General features: G+C 39.6%; 1 protein-coding gene across 14 annotated transcripts in view; it reads left to right on the forward strand.

Moving 5' to 3' along the window:
- Nucleotides 1-19,817, forward strand: part of Hecw1 (HECT, C2 and WW domain containing E3 ubiquitin protein ligase 1) — a 419,560-nt gene that overhangs the window by 167,271 nt on the left and 232,472 nt on the right. For all 14 annotated transcript variants that reach the window (XM_074065380.1, XM_074065387.1, XM_074065388.1 and 11 more), the window contains one exon: nt 14,277-14,601. In XM_074065380.1, the coding sequence (XP_073921481.1) occupies nt 14,277-14,601 (325 nt within the window). The remainder of the gene's footprint in view (nt 1-14,276; nt 14,602-19,817) is intronic.

The following is a 19,817-nucleotide window of genomic DNA, read 5'->3' on the forward strand; positions in this document are numbered from 1 at the left end:
TTTCCTTCTATATTTGCTCTCTTTGGGCCTCTGAAAGGTGTCCACCCACAGTGATGGCAGGTCTTCCCCACCTGGTCCACTCAGACTCCCAGGCCATTCTTCTTTGGCAACACTCCTCTGGAAATGCACTCACAGACACACCCAAAATAATGCTTCACCAGATTTCGAGGTATTTGTTTTGCCCAACATAATGAAATTATCTTGCCTAGAACCAAAAAACACACTAATCTTATCCCCAGAATTTGGCTTTCTACCCTCCCCACTTTTTAAATTGAATCCAGGGTCTCATGCATGCTGTTTTCCCAGGCATGGTGATTCATGCCTGTTATCCCAGCTACTCAGAAGATAGAGATCACACAGATAGTTGCTCAAGGTCGAACAAAAAGTGAGGCTCCATCTCAACCTACAAGCTGGGCATGGTGGTACACATCAGAAATCTCATCTAATGACAGGCACAGATAAGGAAATTACAGTCAGAGGCTGGCCTAGGGCAAAAACACCAGGCCATACCTGAAAAATAACTAAAGCAAAAAAGGGGAAAAGGACTTGGAGTGAAGAAGAAAACAGGGTCTTCCTAGAGTTGTCCAGGCTGGTCCCTAACTCCTGTCTTCATTAATTAAAAGGCATGAACCATCAGATCCAGGTAGGATTTTATACTGGGGATTATGGCACTTGGGGTTGTATCTTTCAGGTTTCTGATCTACACCAGGATTTAGAGTGTGTGTTCTGGAACCTTTATGTTCTGGTTGGGAGTGCACCCCATTCCTTCTCTTTCTACCTCTCCCTGTTTCTCTTCCCAGTTGTGTTTTCTATTAATAAGCTTACTTTAACAACTGGGTATGTAAAACTCCCTAGAATGTCTTGGGCTGATATTAATTTTTCACTGGAGCATGTCCTGATGCTCTAGTTCAGACGTCAAAGTTTGTGTCCAGCTCAATTTCCAATGTGTAGCATGTGCATTTGTTGATGGAAGGAATAAATACATGAAGACTGGCTGGGAAATACAGTCTTTGCCAGTTTAAAGCCATCCACGTGCTAAGTACCTTGGAGTAATATTAATGAAGCAGTAGTACGATGTCAGCCTCCTACCTTGTGTGGATCATAATTGAGGCACCAATGTGGAGCGTGGTCTTAGCTGACTAGTGGGGATGAAACTCAGCCTTTGCAAAGGACAAAGTCAATGACTTGGAATATGCAGGCACTTAAGACTCATCAGCATTTACCTGTGGCTCTTGCTTTCTCAGAACTAATGCTTCTTCTTGAACAGCCTTTCAAAAGCTCAAATTACTTTCATTTTCTCCTTTTCCATTTAATGCTGGTGTCTCTTGGGCCTTTGCGAAAAAACCTAATGAGCAGATTGAATGGCAACCCCAGGCACCTCACTGAGATGAGAAAGTCTCTGTTGCTACCAATTCCCATGAGATGAGAGCTGTGCCTGATACATCTCATGACTCCTTTTATAGATATTTTCTGGAAGGATCGAAAACGTTAATTTCTACTGTTTTCCACATGTGAGGTAAAATGGAAAATTAAAGATGCTATCTGAATAATTAACTAAAGCTTCAAATGAAAAAAATCTGAACTATCCATATCATAGAGCCTTCTGAGTTTCCATTTGTCTGCATGTAGGCAGCTCATCTCATAACTAATTGAAATGACAGTTAGTGCCCTCGAATACATTACCATATTATTGAGACCTAGGATGTCTAGGCATCAGCTTACACTCATAAAAAATGTCTTAGTGAGATGATAATCATCTAGTTTGCCTTCTGGTGATTGCTGCAGAGAGTCAAGAAGATAGTGCAAATTAAGCCACATTCTCATAGAATTTAATGCAAACATATTTCATAAATTGAGTGATGATTCCCACAGCTAGAAATTGATGGGAGAAGTACTAGGGCTTATACATTCCCTGTAGCAGCTGCATATTTTGTGAATAACAGACAAGCTCAGGTTGTGGTTGCTGGCATCCAAGCAAAAGAACTGGCTTACATGAAACCATTCCTTTCTCTAGTCTTAAGAGCTGAAAATACTGTCTAAAGTCCCACAACAGATCATAGCTTTGTCCATGAGTTCCAAAGGTTTGAGTTGTCTCATTTGATTCTTTTCTTTAGTATAACGTTAGTTGGTATGTGTGTTGCTATGACAAAATGCCTGAGAAAAACAACTTAAAGGAGTAAAATTTATTATTGTTGACAGTTTCAGAAGTTTCAGTCCAAGGCCATTTGACTGCATTGTTTCTGGCTATGGTGAGACAGACCGTCATGGTGGGAAGCACGTGCATGTCTGTGCAAAGCTGCTCATTTCATGACAGCTGGAAGTAGAGGATGGGGAAGCACTCCAGTAGCCACTTTAAAAGCACACATTCAGTGCCCTTCTTCTCCAGCTAGGCCTTACCTCCTAAATGTTTCACCATCTTCTAGTAATGCCATCAGCTAACAACCACGAGTTTAGCACATGGCCTTTCAGATCAAAACCATAACCATGCAAAATATCAAAAGGAATACCTTTAGAACCAAAGAAAACTTTGGACATTCCCATCCCACTTTAATCATCACCTCAGTGAATTTCTCCCAGCTGTCAGAGCCAAATTACAAATCCTATTTTCTTTGTTTTAAAATAGGATTGTTCCTTCCTGTTGCCATTTCTATGAACACTTGATAATAATAAAGTAATATGGCATCAGTCTAGGTCACCTGATTGGCTTGTTTTGACCACAAGGATATCTTGAGACTATTGGAATTTTCCATAAGGAATTCTCAATGCATTAGATACTTGTTTACCAGTGGCTCACTTAATAAGCAATTCTTTGTCTTTGCTCTTGTCATTTCTCTCTTCTGTCCCTGTTAAGAGCTTGATGGGATGCTGCTGGGTTAAGTTTTTTCTCCTTGCCCTTTCAACTGTCTCATTCTATCCCAAATCACTAAAGATAGGTCTACTTTTTTTGTAAGAGTGTTAGTTCTTTTCATTCTTCTTTCAACAAAAATCTCTCAATTTAAGCCATCTCTGCTGACTCTCCTGTTATAGCCTGGGTGCTGGATTGTACAGCCTGGTGTGACTAATAAGAGTGACACCTTGAATTGAAACTAAATGATATGGGCTAGAAGCATCACAGGAGGTCACAATGATGAGAGGAAGGGAACTGAGAGAAGTGTCATCTGAGACAGAAACCAGCTTTGTTACCTCTCAAGGGCAGAAGAGGAATAGGCGTGAAACACAGAAGAAAAGAATGACTAGATGCTATTCATCTTTTACTATTCTTCATTGTTCTAGGTTGCCTCCAGAAATGGTCTCAAGTACTAACACTGAATTTATATAAAAAGTGATTATTTTTATCTGTGGCAATTTGATCACCAAGACAACGCTGCTGTTGAGGCTGCTGCTAGTTCAGCACCACTGTGTGCTGATGACAGGCATAATGGTTCATGTCCCTAAGGCTTGACCCCCTTACAAGAGCTGTGGTCCAAAACAGGGGTCTTCCTCTGGTCTGATAAATGATTTGAGAAAGATGGTGCATATGACCTCCCACACTACTCAGGTGAAACCTACACAGTATCCATCTACCTTCCCAGTAGCTTCTTCCCCTGGTATGTCAACAGAAACTTTTTCCCAGTTACTACGGAAGGAAGATGTCCAGTGGTGAAGCATTTGGTGAAAGAATAATGCAGGCGAGGACCCCATTACATCTATCTCTATCTTCAAAAGATGCAACTCTCTCCTTACTATGGCACACTTAGCCTTGGTCCTGTTTCTGCTCCAGCCTCATCCCTCCCATTGTTCTCTGAATACACCAGAGTGGTCTTTACAACTGCATGCCTTCTACTTAAGCTATACCTTCCCCGCTTTTCCCTAAAGTTGTGTTTTCTTCTTCATCAGACAGTCACTGGATTTATCTCTACCCTCTAAGTCTCTCTAAACTTGTTTGATATTCCATATTTACATGATTTGCTTATGTATCTTTTTCATCCCATAGATAATATCCAGCCCATCACAACGTCACCTAGCATGGTACAGATCAGATGCTATGTAGTCAGCTCTATTTCATTTATATAGCATTTAACCCCAGTATACTGTTGATAACATTACGATGCTTATAATCACAAAGGGTAGATATTGTGTGACATTCTAAGGGAAAACAAGATTATAAATACAGTGTGTTACAGAAAGTAGGTCCAATTCCATCCATTCTGATGTGAGTCATGCTTTACAAAGGAAGAATGCAAAAATTTAGAAACTATATCTCCCAATTAGTTCTGATGATCAAAGTATTCTGAGCTCTGCTCTTAAATGACACAATGTCCCCTAACAATAACATTAGACACAATCACATTTGGCTTAGAATATGCTGTGTGGGGCAGAAGCCCAGTAAAAACAGGCTGCGTGTGGTGCTATCTGTGATGCTTTCTGATTATGCCATCAGATTGTCCCTTCATTTACACAGCCCTTCAAGGACCCAGGTCCATAGGCTATTATTTCATTCTCCCTACCCTATAGTGACACTTCGCAAGTGGGTTGGAGATGACACTGATTTTAGATGTAGGGGCCATGGACTATGAGTGTGAACGTGTCACTTCATAGATTTAAACTCTCCCTCCTTTCCAATGAAAGAGGCCCTATTTCTTGGTGTAGCATGGGAGACCATTTTCACGTGCTTCCAGCTACCCTGACACTCCCCACAGGTGGCTGAGAATTGCTGCTAAACCTGGGAGCACTGCGTGCTTTTCAGCACTCTTTTCATAACACTGTGCCTTTACCTGAGGACTCCCTTATATGTTATTGCATTTCCCTCTGACTTTGCCATATTCTCAAAAAGGCTGCTGCTCTCAAAGAGGCAGCTTGGGCGACTGATGAGGCAGCTTACAGCTAATGAACTGCCAGGAAACTCAGGGTTGAGTTGTGGCTCTGCTGCTCACTGGCTGTATATCAGAGTGGGTGACTGCTCCTTCTCAGGGCCTCACCTTCTCAATGAATGAGAAGAGGGGGCTGGAGCAGGCTCCATGACTCTCACTCTAAGATTCTGTGTGATTCATAGTTTCATGAGCTGTTGTTTTTGGAGATGGGACTGCAGCCAAGCAGTGACAATGCCCTAGTTATGGGAAAAGACACAGTCAATTGTCAGCACTGCCTGCTCAAGGTAGAGTGGAGGTTGTCGCTAGGGACTTCACAAATGCCCAGAGTTGGACAATTTGGGAGGATGACACCACCTACTTGCAGCCAGTTCTGCTCCCATCTCTCATCAGGTAGCAAGGTACCTGGATCTTGGTGCCTGGGGCTGCTGGAGTGTCACGATGGTTCTGAGAGATAAAGGCTTATCTTTTTCTCCTACATGTGCCAATAGGTAAAAAGGGAGCCTTTTCAGTTTCTATAGGGTAGTGCCTCCTCAGGAACAAATAGTCCTGTCTAATAAGGAGAAGGGAGAAGGAGAGAAAAACAAGTCCCTCTCCATGTCTATATACTTCCATTTATTCTCTCTCTCTCTCTCTCTCTCAAAGACACACACACACACACACACACACACACACACACACACACACACATGAATACCACTTCTCATGACCTTTCTATCAGAGAAGTACAGGTAAGCAGCAGGAATTTCACCCTAAATAACATGAGCAATCCTTCTACCTCCTACTTTCTTCCCTCTCCTATACCCACAGCCCCCTGCCCATTACTCAGGCCATACAAACTACCCAGATTTCAACAACTTCATAGTTGGACACTTCCAAGCATCTAAGGAACCCAAGTACACCAGGAAATCCCAGACTTGACCAATCAATGAAAAGTACACACTAACCCAGCAAGTCCCAGTCAGAACTCCCTCTAACTTTCCATGTGTGTGTGAATAAAAGTGGCATTAGAGCCACAAGGAGCAAAGACTTCCCTGCTGCCACCATCAGTTGGATCCAGAAGAGAAGATGGAAAGGGGCTGTTCAACTCTCTTAGACCTAGGGTTGGATTATTTTCATGAATAAGGCTTCCTAAAATTATGTGTATGGCTGTCCTTTTAACATGTCCCTTGCTTTTTAAATCATGACTTCCTATGAGGATATTCTCTGATTTGGCTTGATTTGCTTATTAAGTTTTTCCCTGCCTAATGTTCCCATTTAGCCAGTAATGTGTGAGATTTTCTTTTTCAATGAAAAGATCCCAAATAATTTAATTTATGTAATTCTGTGATATTCTTCTACACAATGGCCAGCACAAAAGACAGCTTTTTCAGCAAGTAGCTTGGAGGCTGATAACACAATTTGAGGCCCAAGTTTCGGGAACTGGTATCTAGGAGCTGAAGAGTTAGATGGAGTTGGTGGTATTACAACCAACTCCTACTTCCTGCTCAGAAGACCTGTGGCATCTGACATGAGGTCAGGGTCCCCTCTCACATACCCACACACAACTCAGTCCCACAACCTCACTCATACATACCAGTTACCAAGCAGAGGTATAAATTCAAATTAGTTCATGAGAAAGCTGATTGCTATAAAATAAGACCAGCCAACATGTTTGCTCTCTATTCTGTATCCAGCCATTTCCCTTTCCACTTCTCCACCATGTTGTGACATAGCCCAGGAGCCCCTCACAAGGGTATCACCTCTATGATGTGTGAACTGTCCAGCCACCAAATAAATTGTAAGTCAAATAAACCTCTTTACTTTCACTTATAGAGTAAAATCCTTGGTCCCAACGTAAAATGGACTATGACAACTCAAATCTCAGGAAATGAAATGGAGAAAGAGGACCCAGGACAGTGTTTTATCTCGTTCCCCAACCTTTCTTCCTGTATGACAGGTGATAGGACAACTTCTAAGGAGGTGGATTCGTTTTAGCCTGACAAATTGTTTCTCTTAACAGTGGTGACTCAGAGGAAATGTGTGGGTGACGTGACTTTTGTGTTCTCTTGCATTTCCGCATGGAAGGACAGGCCATTGGGTTGGGTAGGGGGATTCTGCTTTTAGCTTATTAGGACCAGCAGAGCCTTTGGGTAAAACTGTCCTGTACTATCCAGGCTAGGTTCTTCCCAATTCTCCTGTACTGCCTCTGGGAGAGGGCTGGATCTCTCAGGTCATCTGCTGCACCTCTCAGGTCATCTGCTGCACATACCATCAGGGTACCTGATCCATACCAATGTAATTCAGGAACCAGGAGCTTGGGGATTCTGGGCACCAAATGTGTGCTTAAGGCAAAATAAGCACTTCAAGTGGTCCCTGGGCTCAAGGAGCAGAGTATCACGTCATGGCTCTGAGATACAGTAAGCAAATGCACTCCAGCTCATATATCACCTATACATATATTCATTCATTCATTCAACAAAATAGTCACTGAGCATCATCTATATTCTTTCCAAGCAATTGGTGGCTGGACAGTTCCAGATCTAAAGAACCTAGGCAAGAACCCAGCTCTCTTGTTGCCTGCCTTCTAGGAAAAGGACACTGATCAGAAAGTAAGTTAACAAGGAAGTCAGTTTTAGGTAGAGCATGTCAGTCAGGTTCTGCTCCTATCTGCATCAAAGTCTGAAAGGAAGATGTGGGATTGTGAACAAGCAGTGAGTTGGCTGACATCAGCAGCTTTGAAGGCATAGGGACAGATAAGCCAAGTAGACTTTTGTTTGTGATATGGAGGCAACATAACTGAACACAACCAGTCAGCCCCTAATAAATTCTCTATAATAGGACCTCAGTTTTGGTCAAAGACTTCTACAAGGAATCTGTCACTATATTTATAATATTAAAATGTCTCAAGATATTATGTACTACATTACATGGTGTTCCCTGCAGAAAGTCTAAGATGAAATATTTTTATTAAGAACCTGGAAAGTGAAAAAAAATAAATTCAGGCTTCTGATCATAAGAATGAAGCTTACTTTTATCTTTTTGGCTGTCAAGAAGCTCAAAGAAGTATCTAAGTCTCAATTATTATTGCTCTATCTGTCCATGCTACAATTTGAAGAAAATAGTTTTTTTAATAAATTTTTTATTAGGACAAATTTGTTACATGGGGGGATTCATAGTGACAATTCTAATTAGATTTATATTGTAAATTATTTACATTGCCCCCATCATCTCTTCCTTAGAGGGAGCTTTCTCTCGAGCTCTTATTCTCCCTGACCTAACTGGGGGTGACTGGAGATGCAGAAAAGACAAGAAGACAGACATGCAGAAAAGTTGGCGCCAGGTGTGTTGGGTGCTCAGATGGAGATGCGCAACAGCCTCGTTGCATTTTTACTTCTTTTCTCTTTACTCTTCTTCTTTTCTATTCTTTAAAGTCTCTTTCCTTAGACTCACTCTGTCCCATGTTTTCTTTAGTCTCTCTTAAAGTCTTTTCCCTCAGACTTGCAGACAAACAACAGCAGCCATGTCTAAAAACTACATTAGCATAACTCTAAAGTCTCGGTGCTCAAACTTGCACTGTCCCATGTTCTCTTTAGCTTTTCTTTAGCTTAGCTTTTCTAAAGCCTATGTATAAAGTTCTCAGTGCAGGAAGCTGCTCTGGTGGAGACACAGAAGCCAGCAGCAGCATCCACAGCAGCCAATCAAAATTCCCCATCAAAAAACCTCATGTCATCCTTCAGGAGTCTTTTACATCCAGTGGTAAACAAGGAGGTGGAGCAACAGTTCTGGGGGAGGGGCGTGACATTGTAACAAGAGGCACCTACAATCCTACTTCTCTAACATAAACAACTTAGGAAAAGCAGCTGTGCTGCATTTTGCACTATTCTGTGGCTGGGGCCATGCCAAACTCAGCCTGTAGACCATTGAGCACAACTGTGCTCATGTCAAGTTCTCATAGGCTTCTCATAATCCACTCCCCACACTTCCTCTCAGCCCACCCCACTTAGCAATTGCAAGAGGTTTTGTAGTTTTGTTTCATATAGGTATGTGAAGTCCATCTATGGGGAAAATAATTAAGAATGATAAAAGTGCCCACTAATAATCATATATACAGGCCCAAATTTCCATTTCTTGCTACAAGTTGTATGACCTTGGGATTTTTAATAATGTTCTAAGCTGGGTTTCCTATCAACCAAGGATACTTGATAGGGTTTTAATAAGATAATGTGCAAAGTCCCCTACACAGAGTAAATGCACATGGTTATTTTTATTCTATTTTTTCTTGCTACTTCTTTATGTCTGTTTTGTATTTTCCTATATCTTTATACAATTCTTTTGTTGTAAGTTTTCTCAAATCCTTTGTAGAAAGAGACAATTTTTTTTTTCAATTCCATTACTCTCCTGGTGACATAACTAGAGCTGAGCACAAAATGAAAAAAAAAAAAAGCTCCAGGCATCTACTTGAGTGAAATAAAATGTGTTCTTAGACTCACAATTATTCTGCTTTTTCTTACAACTAAATATTACCAGTTTCTACAACCACATTTATATACTGTAATGAAGTTTCCTTCAGCACCTGTGTTTTCTCTGATGATTTTTTTTAATTTCTTAGTGAAGAAGCAATTTTTAAGAATTATCTTCTGTATTTTAGATGTGTGTTGATCTTCTTTCTCTTTCTCTTTGAGATGGTATTCACTCCCAGCCTAACATTCCAAAATAGGAAAGTAGTTAATGACTGTCAGATAGGAACTAACAAAGTGGAACCTTTTGTCCCCCTGCATTCTTTTTTTTTTCTTTTATTATTCATATGTGCATACAAGGCTTGGGTCATTTCTCCCCCCTGCCCCCACCCCCTCCCTTACCACCCACTCCACCCCCTCCCTCTCCCCCCCACCCCTCAATGCCTAACAGAAACTATTTTGCCCTTATTTCTAATTTTGTTATAGAGAGAGTATAAGCAATAATAGGAAGGAACAAGGGTTTTTGCTGGTTGAGATAAGGATAGCTATACAGGGAGTTGACTCTCATTGATTTCCTGTGCATGTGTGTTACCTTCCAGGTTAATTCTTTTTGATCTAACCTTTTCTCTAGTTCCTGGTCCCCTTTTCCTACTAGCCTCAGTTGCTTTTAAGGTATCTGCTTTAGTTTCTCTGCATTAAGGGCAACAAATGCTAGCTAGTTTTTTAGGTGTCTTACCTATCCTCACCCCTCCCTTGTGTGCTCTCGCTTTTATCATGTGCTCAAAGTCCAATCCCATTGTTGTGTTTGCCCTTGATCTAATGTCCACATATGAGGGAGAACATACGATTTTTGGTCTTTTGGGCCAGGCTAACCTCACTCAGAATGATGTTCTCCAATTCCATCCATTTACCAGCAAATGATAACATTTCGTTCTTCTTCATGGCTGCATAAAATTCCATTGTGTATAGATACCACATTTCCTTAATCCATTCGTCAGTGGTGGGGCATCTTGGCTGTTTCCATAACTTGGCTATTGTGAATAGTGCCGCAATAAACATGGGTGTGCAGGTGCCTCTGGAGTAACCTGTGTCACATTCCCCTGCATTCTTACAAGAGAGGTGCTCTTCTACTGTTAAGATCCTATCTCCTTACAGAATGTTTTGTTTTTACTAGTGTGCTGTTCTGTGTAAGAATATCATAAATCACATTAAATATATAAGGACTATGCCATAATTTAAAAAACAACAAATCAAGAACATGCCAAAATATTTCAACTATTGTGATGTTATTTAAGTTGGAAAGCAAAACAAGTAAACAAAGCTTTGTTGGATCCTCTGCCACATTTAAGAAACAAATTCAGCAGATGGAATTTTACTTCTTATGAAGTGGGGTTCTGCACAGTGTGTTTAGGTTATTTTCATTGAGTCCACTTTCTCAATGCTCAATTAAAATCTGTGCTTACATAGATACAAACTGGGGACCCTTGCTTACAACCAGTGATTTGGAAATACAATGTTTTGAAATGAACAATGTTTTGAATAGCAGCAGATATTTTTACAATTCTCTTAGCAGTGTCATATTGCCTATCGCCAAATGTTTAGAGACAGGAAAAGGCACTTGAGCTATTTGGTTGAATGGAGAAAAGGCTAGGAGCAACTCAGTGATATGGTTGATCCTCTACATACAAAGAATGGGAAGAGCCACCCCTCCTCTCTCAGAAAGGAAAGAGAAAGGAGGTCATACACTTGATTTGCCATAAAGATTAGGAAGAGTTACAGGGTCATGAAACATTGGAATCACTGTTAAGAAGAGAATGGTCTTTGTCCAGGGCTTCTTAAAAACAGGACAGATCTTCAGCTATCTCCAAAGGTTTACATGTGAAGGAATTTCTTCTTATCTAATTGCTGCTTCATCCAGCCCAATGAGTCTATAGCGTATGTTGGAAATATTTGTGAATGCATGGCCACAAAGAAATTGTATGTTGAGCCATTAGTGCTTTTCATGGGCTGCATTCATGAAGCAATCAGTGACACTTGCTTAAATGTACTCACCATAAAACAAAACAAAATTTATAATGGGTAGCTATGCAAGGTAAAAGATGTATTCCCTAACTTGGATGTGGTGATCATTTCGTAAAGTCAAATCATCACACTACACATCTTAAAATAATAGAATTTTATTTTTTGACTCTACTATAATAAAGCTGAGATAGTAAAAATAAAGAGAAATAATTGTTTTGAGTCTTTAACAAAACACCTGTTTAGGCCATGATGGAATATGGTTTTACATGGGCACCCTTCCTATTTGACTTCCTATAAGAATCTTTGCCAAGGGTGTGGGAGTCCCATGGATCATGGATCAGAAAGCCTACTTTCTTGGTAATAGGAATGGATGCAGGGAGAGGTTATAACAAAGTTGAGGTGTAATCTTGAAACAGAATTGCAAATCCTGCCTATAAGTATGAGTAAGTGGATATCAAAAGCCAGTTTTACATCCATGTGTTTATAAAACTGAAGTAACACAATATATTCCACATAGTTCACATTAGATGAGTGTAAAGCTAGGATGGGTAAGGAGAGCCTGGTCTTCTAAGACAGAGAATAAGCTGCTGCCTTTCTTATTACAAGCAAATGTCATTGTTCCAATCTAGCATCTCCTTCACTAATGTTTTCATCTATATCTTTGTTTTTGACATGTATACAGTGATCACTGGTGTAATTTGACAGTTTCAAGAGAATTTCCTGGTTTTCAGAGAATTCTGATAAAAATGCAATGGCAGAATTAATGTCCTCAATAAAAGAGAAATGCTCTCCAATCGTTTGGAGGTCTTGATTGAAACCACATGGTAAAAATCTTTCTCTCAGCCTCCTCAGTACCAATGCAAAATGTTCACCCAATCACAAACTTTACAAAGGGAGCCCTTTCCTTGAGAGTCTGCATGTGGAACACCTTTACAGGTACGCCACTGAAGTTCCAATTCCATATGGAAACCTGGAGGTCCACGAGCAGGAGCAGCTTATAAGGGCTGTGCAGAATGAATTTAAGCTTATAAGGGCTCTGGGATGATGTGAAAGAACATTGGTCTGGCTAATTCCCCACAGCCTGAATTTCAGTTGGGCTTCCTTCCCAAATTAATAATAGTGGTGTTTTAATGCTACATTTTTATTTATTGAGGTCTTACTGTACCAAGGAACTGGTTTGCCTTAACTCATTAAGTTCTGACAATAATCTATTTACACATGAAGAAGCTGAAGTCTAGAAAGATTAAGTTGTCTAGGGATTCACAGCTGGGTAGCTGATGGGTGCTGTATCAGTTTCAATCACATTTTGATATAACTCATAATTATCAACTTGAGTATAATACTGTGAGATGCTATTACTTCATTTAAAGTGTGTGCAAACTAGAGACATTTTCTGCTGCAACAGCACTCTTTCTATTTAGAAAATTATACAAGGTCTCTAGACAGAGCCCCTGGAGAACTGTCAATTTCCTGAGACGACTGTGCTCAGAATAACCTGGATGCCATTAAGTGAGTGGATGGTTGTTCATGCTTCCTGGGCTTAAATGCTCTGTTTGTCTTCTTGACAGCAGAATTGGTTGTAGTTGAGCGCATTAAAAAAAAAAAAATAGGGAATATGGCCCCAATAGCTTGGTAAGATGCCTTCTGGAGTCTGGCTTTTCTATCTGTAGTAATTCTATGGTTGTCAGCAGTAGGGCCAGAGGAATTCCTAATGAGAGACACAAATAATAAATGAAAAAGTCCTCCTGGTCATTAAAATCCAAGACTCAGTATGCCAACACTGTGCTTTATTTGGCTAATGGACTTTTTACAAGTGCCTTGCCCTGGTCTTTGAAGATAGAAAAGGTATAGGCCTAAATTACTGCTAAATAGGTTTATACAATTTAAAGCATAGGCTGGTTCTGGGGTCTGGTCCTCATGGTTAGTAAACAAGAAGTCAATAATTTCCATTTGATTGATGTGTATAATAAATTACAGTCCTGGGAATCTAAACAGCATGATTTAGCACTTTTTAGGCCTTCATTTTTCTCTTCTTGGAAACAAAAAAATATTATTAGTTTCAGAACAGCATGTACATTTATAGACAGGAATCCCAAAACTAAACATTTATACCCCAATTTTAGTATTCCTTGTTGAAGTTAAAAAATCTTGCTTATTTCAAAAACAAATTCCTTGAATAATTCCATGCATTCTAAATTAAATCTGTACCCAAAACAAGTTATTGCACTGCATCAGCTCAGTTCACTTTTCAGAGCTCAAAGTTGTAAACATTAAAAAAAGAAAAAAAAATCATGCATTTTTTTCATCAACTGCAATATTTTCTATAATAACATTTGCTCTGAGGGAGACAGTTTTTTAAGACTGGATTTCATTGAAAACCCTGGTGTTCAAAGAAGATTTCCAGGATGTCTGAAATTCTTAATAGAAATTTCATAGTGCCTGGAGACATTCTGTTTAGTGAAAGGACAGTAAATGAAGGAGAAATGACCCCCTCACCCCTCATGGACCACCACTAATTTGGGGCTATGTTCAGGGACTTGAAAGCTGCCTGGATCGCTGAAACATTAGGTGACCATCAGCATCGTTTAGCCTATAAAAGGATAAAATTGGATCCAACTGAATTGAGATTGGGAAACTCAAGAAATGGCATATCTTTTGGGGATAGTTACATCTTCCAGGTCACTCTACCCACGTTCCAGTCTTTCTAGTTTCAAGTAGGTTAAAGGGATCTGAGTGAGGTAGACTCCAGCAGAGCAGGCGAATATAGGTTCCCTGATGAGTTCATATCTTTGTTCTTGTTGTCCCTGTGTGAACTCAATGCTATAGACTTTGTCTCAAGGAAAATGCTGTATGTTGTGTTTCAAATTTCTCAGCTTATTTTGCCTAATACATCTTTCATTTTTTGTGAATACAGTGACCTAGTTGCTGGCATGTCCTGACCCTGTACACTATCTCTTTGACTTTGCAGAATCTGTACCAGAACAGGTTTCTAGGCCTGGCTGCCATGGCATCTCCATCTCGAAACTCCCAGAGCCGACGGCGGTGCAAGGAGCCGCTCCGCTACAGCTACAACCCTGACCAGTTCCACAACATGGACATCAGAAATGGTCCCCATGAAGGTGTCACCATTCCTCGCTCCACCAGTGACACCGACCTGGTCACCTCAGATAGCCGCTCCACGCTCATGGTCAGCAGTTCCTACTACTCCATAGGGCACTCACAGGATCTGGTGATCCACTGGGACATTAAGGAAGAAGTGGACGCTGGAGACTGGATTGGCATGTACCTCATTGGTGAGTAGATTATCATCTTCAGCCCCTCTCAGAGTCACTCATTTAACTAGGCTGACTAACAGTGTGCTACATAAATAATAGCCTTGTGTGTGTGATTTGGGCATTCAACAAGGATATTATTCATAATTCATTTTAACATATAGTTTAATATTTTTCTTAAAACGCTACAATATAGAACTACAAATGATGACAAATACCTGTAATCCCAGCTATTGGGAGGCAGAGATAAAAGGATTGTGGTTCAAGGTGGCCCAGGCAAAAGAGTAAAGCTCTATCTGAAAAACAAACAAAAGTAAAAAGAGTTGGGGATGTAGTTCAAGTGGTAGAGCACTTGCCTAACAAGTGTGAGGCCTTGAGTTTAAACCCCAATACTGCAAAAAATAGAAAGTGAAAACCAAAATAAAACAAAAACTTCTATGATGTGATTAAAATGCACACTCAACTGAGTTACACACCAGAGTGTAACACACTGGAGACCACCAGTGCATTGTCTTCTTCTGTGGACTACACAGTACAGCCTCTCTTAACAACTCTATTCAATGGAAAGAAAATCATGAGCTAGAAGAGTGAGGCATGGTTAAACACAAATGTCATCATCCCAACTGGCAATTGCAGAAGCTCTTCTACTTGTGAATAAGTGAATATCAAAAGCCTAGTTTTAAGTCCATGTGTTTATAAGACCAAAGTAGCACTATTTCCCAACCAATGTATGCACATAGATATGCAGGTAATTTCACTTTTGTTTCCAATACAATCTTTTCATCAGCTCCTTCAACATTCTTATTTCTTTGTTCAAAAGATATGGTGGCTTTGTTCAAAAGTCATGGTGTTGGAGAGAAACAGAAAGGGCCTAGAAACAATATATGTCCTTCAAAGCCAGGCCCCAGTGATCCACTTCCTCCAACTAGGCCCCGCCTCCTAATAGCCCATCAGCTATGAGCTCATCAATGGGTTAATCCATTGATGAAGTTAGCATCATCATGATCCAATCACTTCTCAACAGCACCTCCAGCTAGGGACGAAGCCTTGAACACATGAGCCTGTGTGGAACTTTTCATTTTCAAACCATAATATTTGCTTTACTTTAGGTAGAGCTTTATTCAAAATTGTGAAAGTTCCAAATTTGACAGTTCATTAGAAGAGATTTTTCTATGTGAATTATCTCAAGTCTGTGTAAACAAACTAAATTATGCAAATAAATTGGATTCTGAGATAACTACTTTATAAGAGGTTCACCATTCTTATTGATTGGTTTTTTGAGATTATAAACATAAATTATACGAAAAATGCACGTCCTCTATTTCATGTAATAGAATCGAGTGTGGTGGTTTGACACACAAGCCAAAGTGTAATTTTGGGGAGAAGGGGCTCAAGTGTCAACAGATTCAAGACTACCACGTCCAACAGATGCCTTCCATTTGCACAATATACCATTTATATATTCAGGCACACACAACCCCAAGTTTCATGTCACTGAATATCACAGGAAATAACAGAGTGTTATAAGCAGTCTATAGCCTGGGCCATTTTTCTGCTAAAGGGAATGTGTTATCTAAATAACTACTTGTGAGGAAAATACTTTTGGTTGTCTTAAATTCTCTGCTATCAGCTTTGTTAGTATAATTATAATATACATATTATTGTAGGAATGAAGAAACATGATTTTCAACATTTTACACAAATGATAATTGCTAGATGAATTGAACTTCCAAACACTGAAAATTTAGTATTTTTTATTTTAGTTCTCAAATGAAAGTAAATACTATCAATCTAGAACAAAGATTGCAAAATAATAGCCCACTAAGCATATTGTTAGCCCATGTTGTTTTGTTTTAAACATGATGAGTTATCAGCATTAAAACTATAGTGCTTTCATGTTGAAGTCCAGCTTTCTAGTGTTTTTCATAAAAACCTCCAATTTGACAGATTTAACAAAGGGGGCTTTAGTCAGCTGAAGTAGCTTTTGTTGCATCCTTTTGAGTGGCCTGCCATTTTCAGTTTTGCACAAGTCCCCTCCCACTTCCACTTTTATTGGAAATGTGACATGTTTAACACCTGAGTCATTTAGGTTTTTGCACACATGCACACATACACACACCCCTAATTATAAATCAGCTCTTTACAGGACACACTGCTGGTGTTGATGCCATTCCTCAAGTGAGGGAACAACTGGAAGAGAAGCATGTGTGGGAAGAAGGAAATGAGCTCAGTGGGGTATTCACTGAGTGTGGGACACCTGAGGGACATTCATCCATGGAGAACAAATCGATGAGTCTGGAGCTCAACCATAGATTCAGGCTTGGGTTGTAATCTGTGGTGATTGACATACTGGGAGTATATAAACTCACTCACTGAGAGAGCGCCACAAAGTCCCTGTCAGAGAAAGAGGAAAAACAAGAAGCAGAGGAAAGCTCAAAAAGAAGATGGAGTTGGTGGTGAAGATCTAGGACAACTAGGAACTCACACCACAGAGGACAGAGAAGAAAGTGTTGGAAGAAAGAAGGGGCTGTCAGCCGCATCAAGTATCATGAAATCCTGTGAATGAATAAGATCTGGCGTTAACATGACATTTTGACTGAGCCAAAAGTAACCACAATTTATCATCTTGGAAACTTAATCTGACAGTTTGTTACTCTCATAGTAGCTACACATATAACTGTGAAGTTATTTAATGCCAAATGCCAACAGTTTCAATGGCATAACACTTCAAAAATAACTTCCCAATCCAAAGTTATCTCTGAATTTTAAAAGTTCATAATTTGTGATTCCCTCGTAACTTCTTAATGACTTGCAGTGCTTCAACGAAGCTCAAGTCATAGATCTAGACTAGAAATTTAGGAATGGTGATTCCATCTACCTTTTCCTTTCCAAATGAGTGGACGCCAATTCAGTGGCTTCCATAGCCAAACAGAGCCCCTTCTGCCTGGCAGCAGAGCTCATGCTGACCATGGGAACATGTTGGCCTTCTAGGGTAGCATCAGGAATGGACCATTCTGCATCAGTGGGCCATGGCGATGTTCAAATGACGCCAAGCTAGTGAGGTCTTCACCATTACATAACCTCCAGAGATATCCCGGCAAACGTGATATTTTTCTGCTGGAAGAGGGTGAAGACATCTGGATATAGAGGGTGATGTGCAGCCTTGCTCAATGACATTGTCACCAAGTCACCACTTAACCAGGACCATAGGTACTCAGCAACGGGATAGTAACAGCATTACCTTACTGTACAGGGAGATGAGATGTGGTTGACCTGATGAGCTACATAGGAACAGTAGTGATTCTCTTCTAGTAGCATATATGGGGAGGATCATGTGGTTTCGATGACAGGCAGATTTGGATTAGAATCACTCTTTGCCTCTGACCTCAAGCAGGCTTTGTCATCTCAACTGCTGGTTATTTCCAAAACGGTGAAAAAATGTAGTTTGCTTCTCAGGACCACTGAGAAGAATTGATAAGATAATGTGCATTTACTGCCTGACAATCATTAAATCAATTCTTCATTTATCTTACGAAGTCAGTTTATTCCTTAGTTGCATTATGGCAAATAACCTTCATTGTCCAGCTTTGTTCTGCCTAGCTTTAGATGTACACTCAACTATTTTAGTTGTATGTTATAGACAAAGGCTTCTGTTCAAACCAATGGGCACCTGGACAAAAATTTTCAAAATTTTAATGAATGGGCATAGAGAAAGATTTGCTAGGAATCAGTATTTCCAACTGCAGTTCTGCAGCTGCTCATTCAGTAGTGCCTACCTGACTTTCACAAAATTGAATTGCTTATTTTTCCTATACCTAATATTAGAGATTCAGCAATGTCCATGTCTCACTTATGCTAAGGGAGCAGTATTGTATGATTGAGTTAGGATTTATAATTTGCTGGATACAGTTGATATCTCTAATCATTAGAATGCTAGATAAATGAGAAAGTATCTATACAAATATTTTTACTTCTCCCATTTCACATTCAGATATTTAATAAATCTATCTTCTTAAAACTCTTTTGAGGAATCTCAGTTTTTAAAAGTAGCCATTTCTTTGACTTTGTTGAAAGCAGCTCCTAGAAAGACTGCTTAAATAGGAAATAAGTATGCAATTCACATCATGAAAATATAACTGAATAAGTAAAGTAGGCATAATATACTCAAAATTTGCAAAAAGAGCTTTTTTATTAATTTACAGTTTTAATAAATCACATTCATTACTATACCACGCCAAAATTTTCCCAGTAATTTAAAATGAAATGAAACCAGAGTACAATCACACATTCAAACTTTCACACGTCAAGAGCTCCACCCACACAACCTTATCTAATCTTAATCATCTCCAAAGACCCCATCTCTAAACACCACTGTCACCTTGCTTCCACTTCTTAATACTTCACAATGAGAATTAAACTTCAACCTGAGTTTCAGAGGAGACAAACTACAGCCTCTACCTTCACTTTTGTAAATTGTATGCTTTGTTAGGTGTTGGTGATGTTTCTCAGGCACATAAATGTTCATGAAATTTTTTTTATCTATTTTCTCTATGACTTATTACAGTCCATTATTTCAGATTTGTCTGGGTTCTTTATATTTCTGTTTTTCTTAACTGTAAAGATTGCTAGTATCTCAGTTTTATTCTGTTTCACATTTACTAGATATTTTTTCTTCCTATATTTTTAATTTTTCTTTGCCTCTCTCTTTTTAAAAGTGTAGCTCTTTGTTTTCTTTTTTTGCTCTGATCTGACATTTAATTGGCTAGGATTGCAACTACACATTAATAATTTGTGCTTACTCTTATAGTAGGACCTCTTTCACCACCTTTCCTCATATTCTTTATTTATGTATTTTCCTTTGGTTTTTTTGTTTGTTTTTTTCTTCCTGCCTTCCATTGGCATGATATTCTGATTTACAAACTATTCATTCCCTTATTATTATTTTCTTTGTTTTTTTTTCTCTGCAGTACTAGGGCTTGAACTCAAGGCCTCAAGCTTACTAGGCAGGCACTCTACCACTTGAGCAATGCTTCCAACCCTTTTTGCTTTAGATTATTTTTCAGATAAGGCCTGAAAACTTCAGATAAGGCCTGAGACTGGCCTTGTATGGCTATCCTCCTACCTGTGGCTTCCCACATAGCTGGGATGACAGAGACATGCCACCATATGCAGCTTGTTTTGTTGAGATGAGGGTCTCACTAACTTTTTGCCAGGGCTGACTTCCTCATCTTTGCCTC

Source organism: Castor canadensis, chromosome 2, assembly GCF_047511655.1.
Source record: "Castor canadensis chromosome 2, mCasCan1.hap1v2, whole genome shotgun sequence".
NCBI lineage: Eukaryota > Metazoa > Chordata > Mammalia > Rodentia > Castoridae > Castor > Castor canadensis.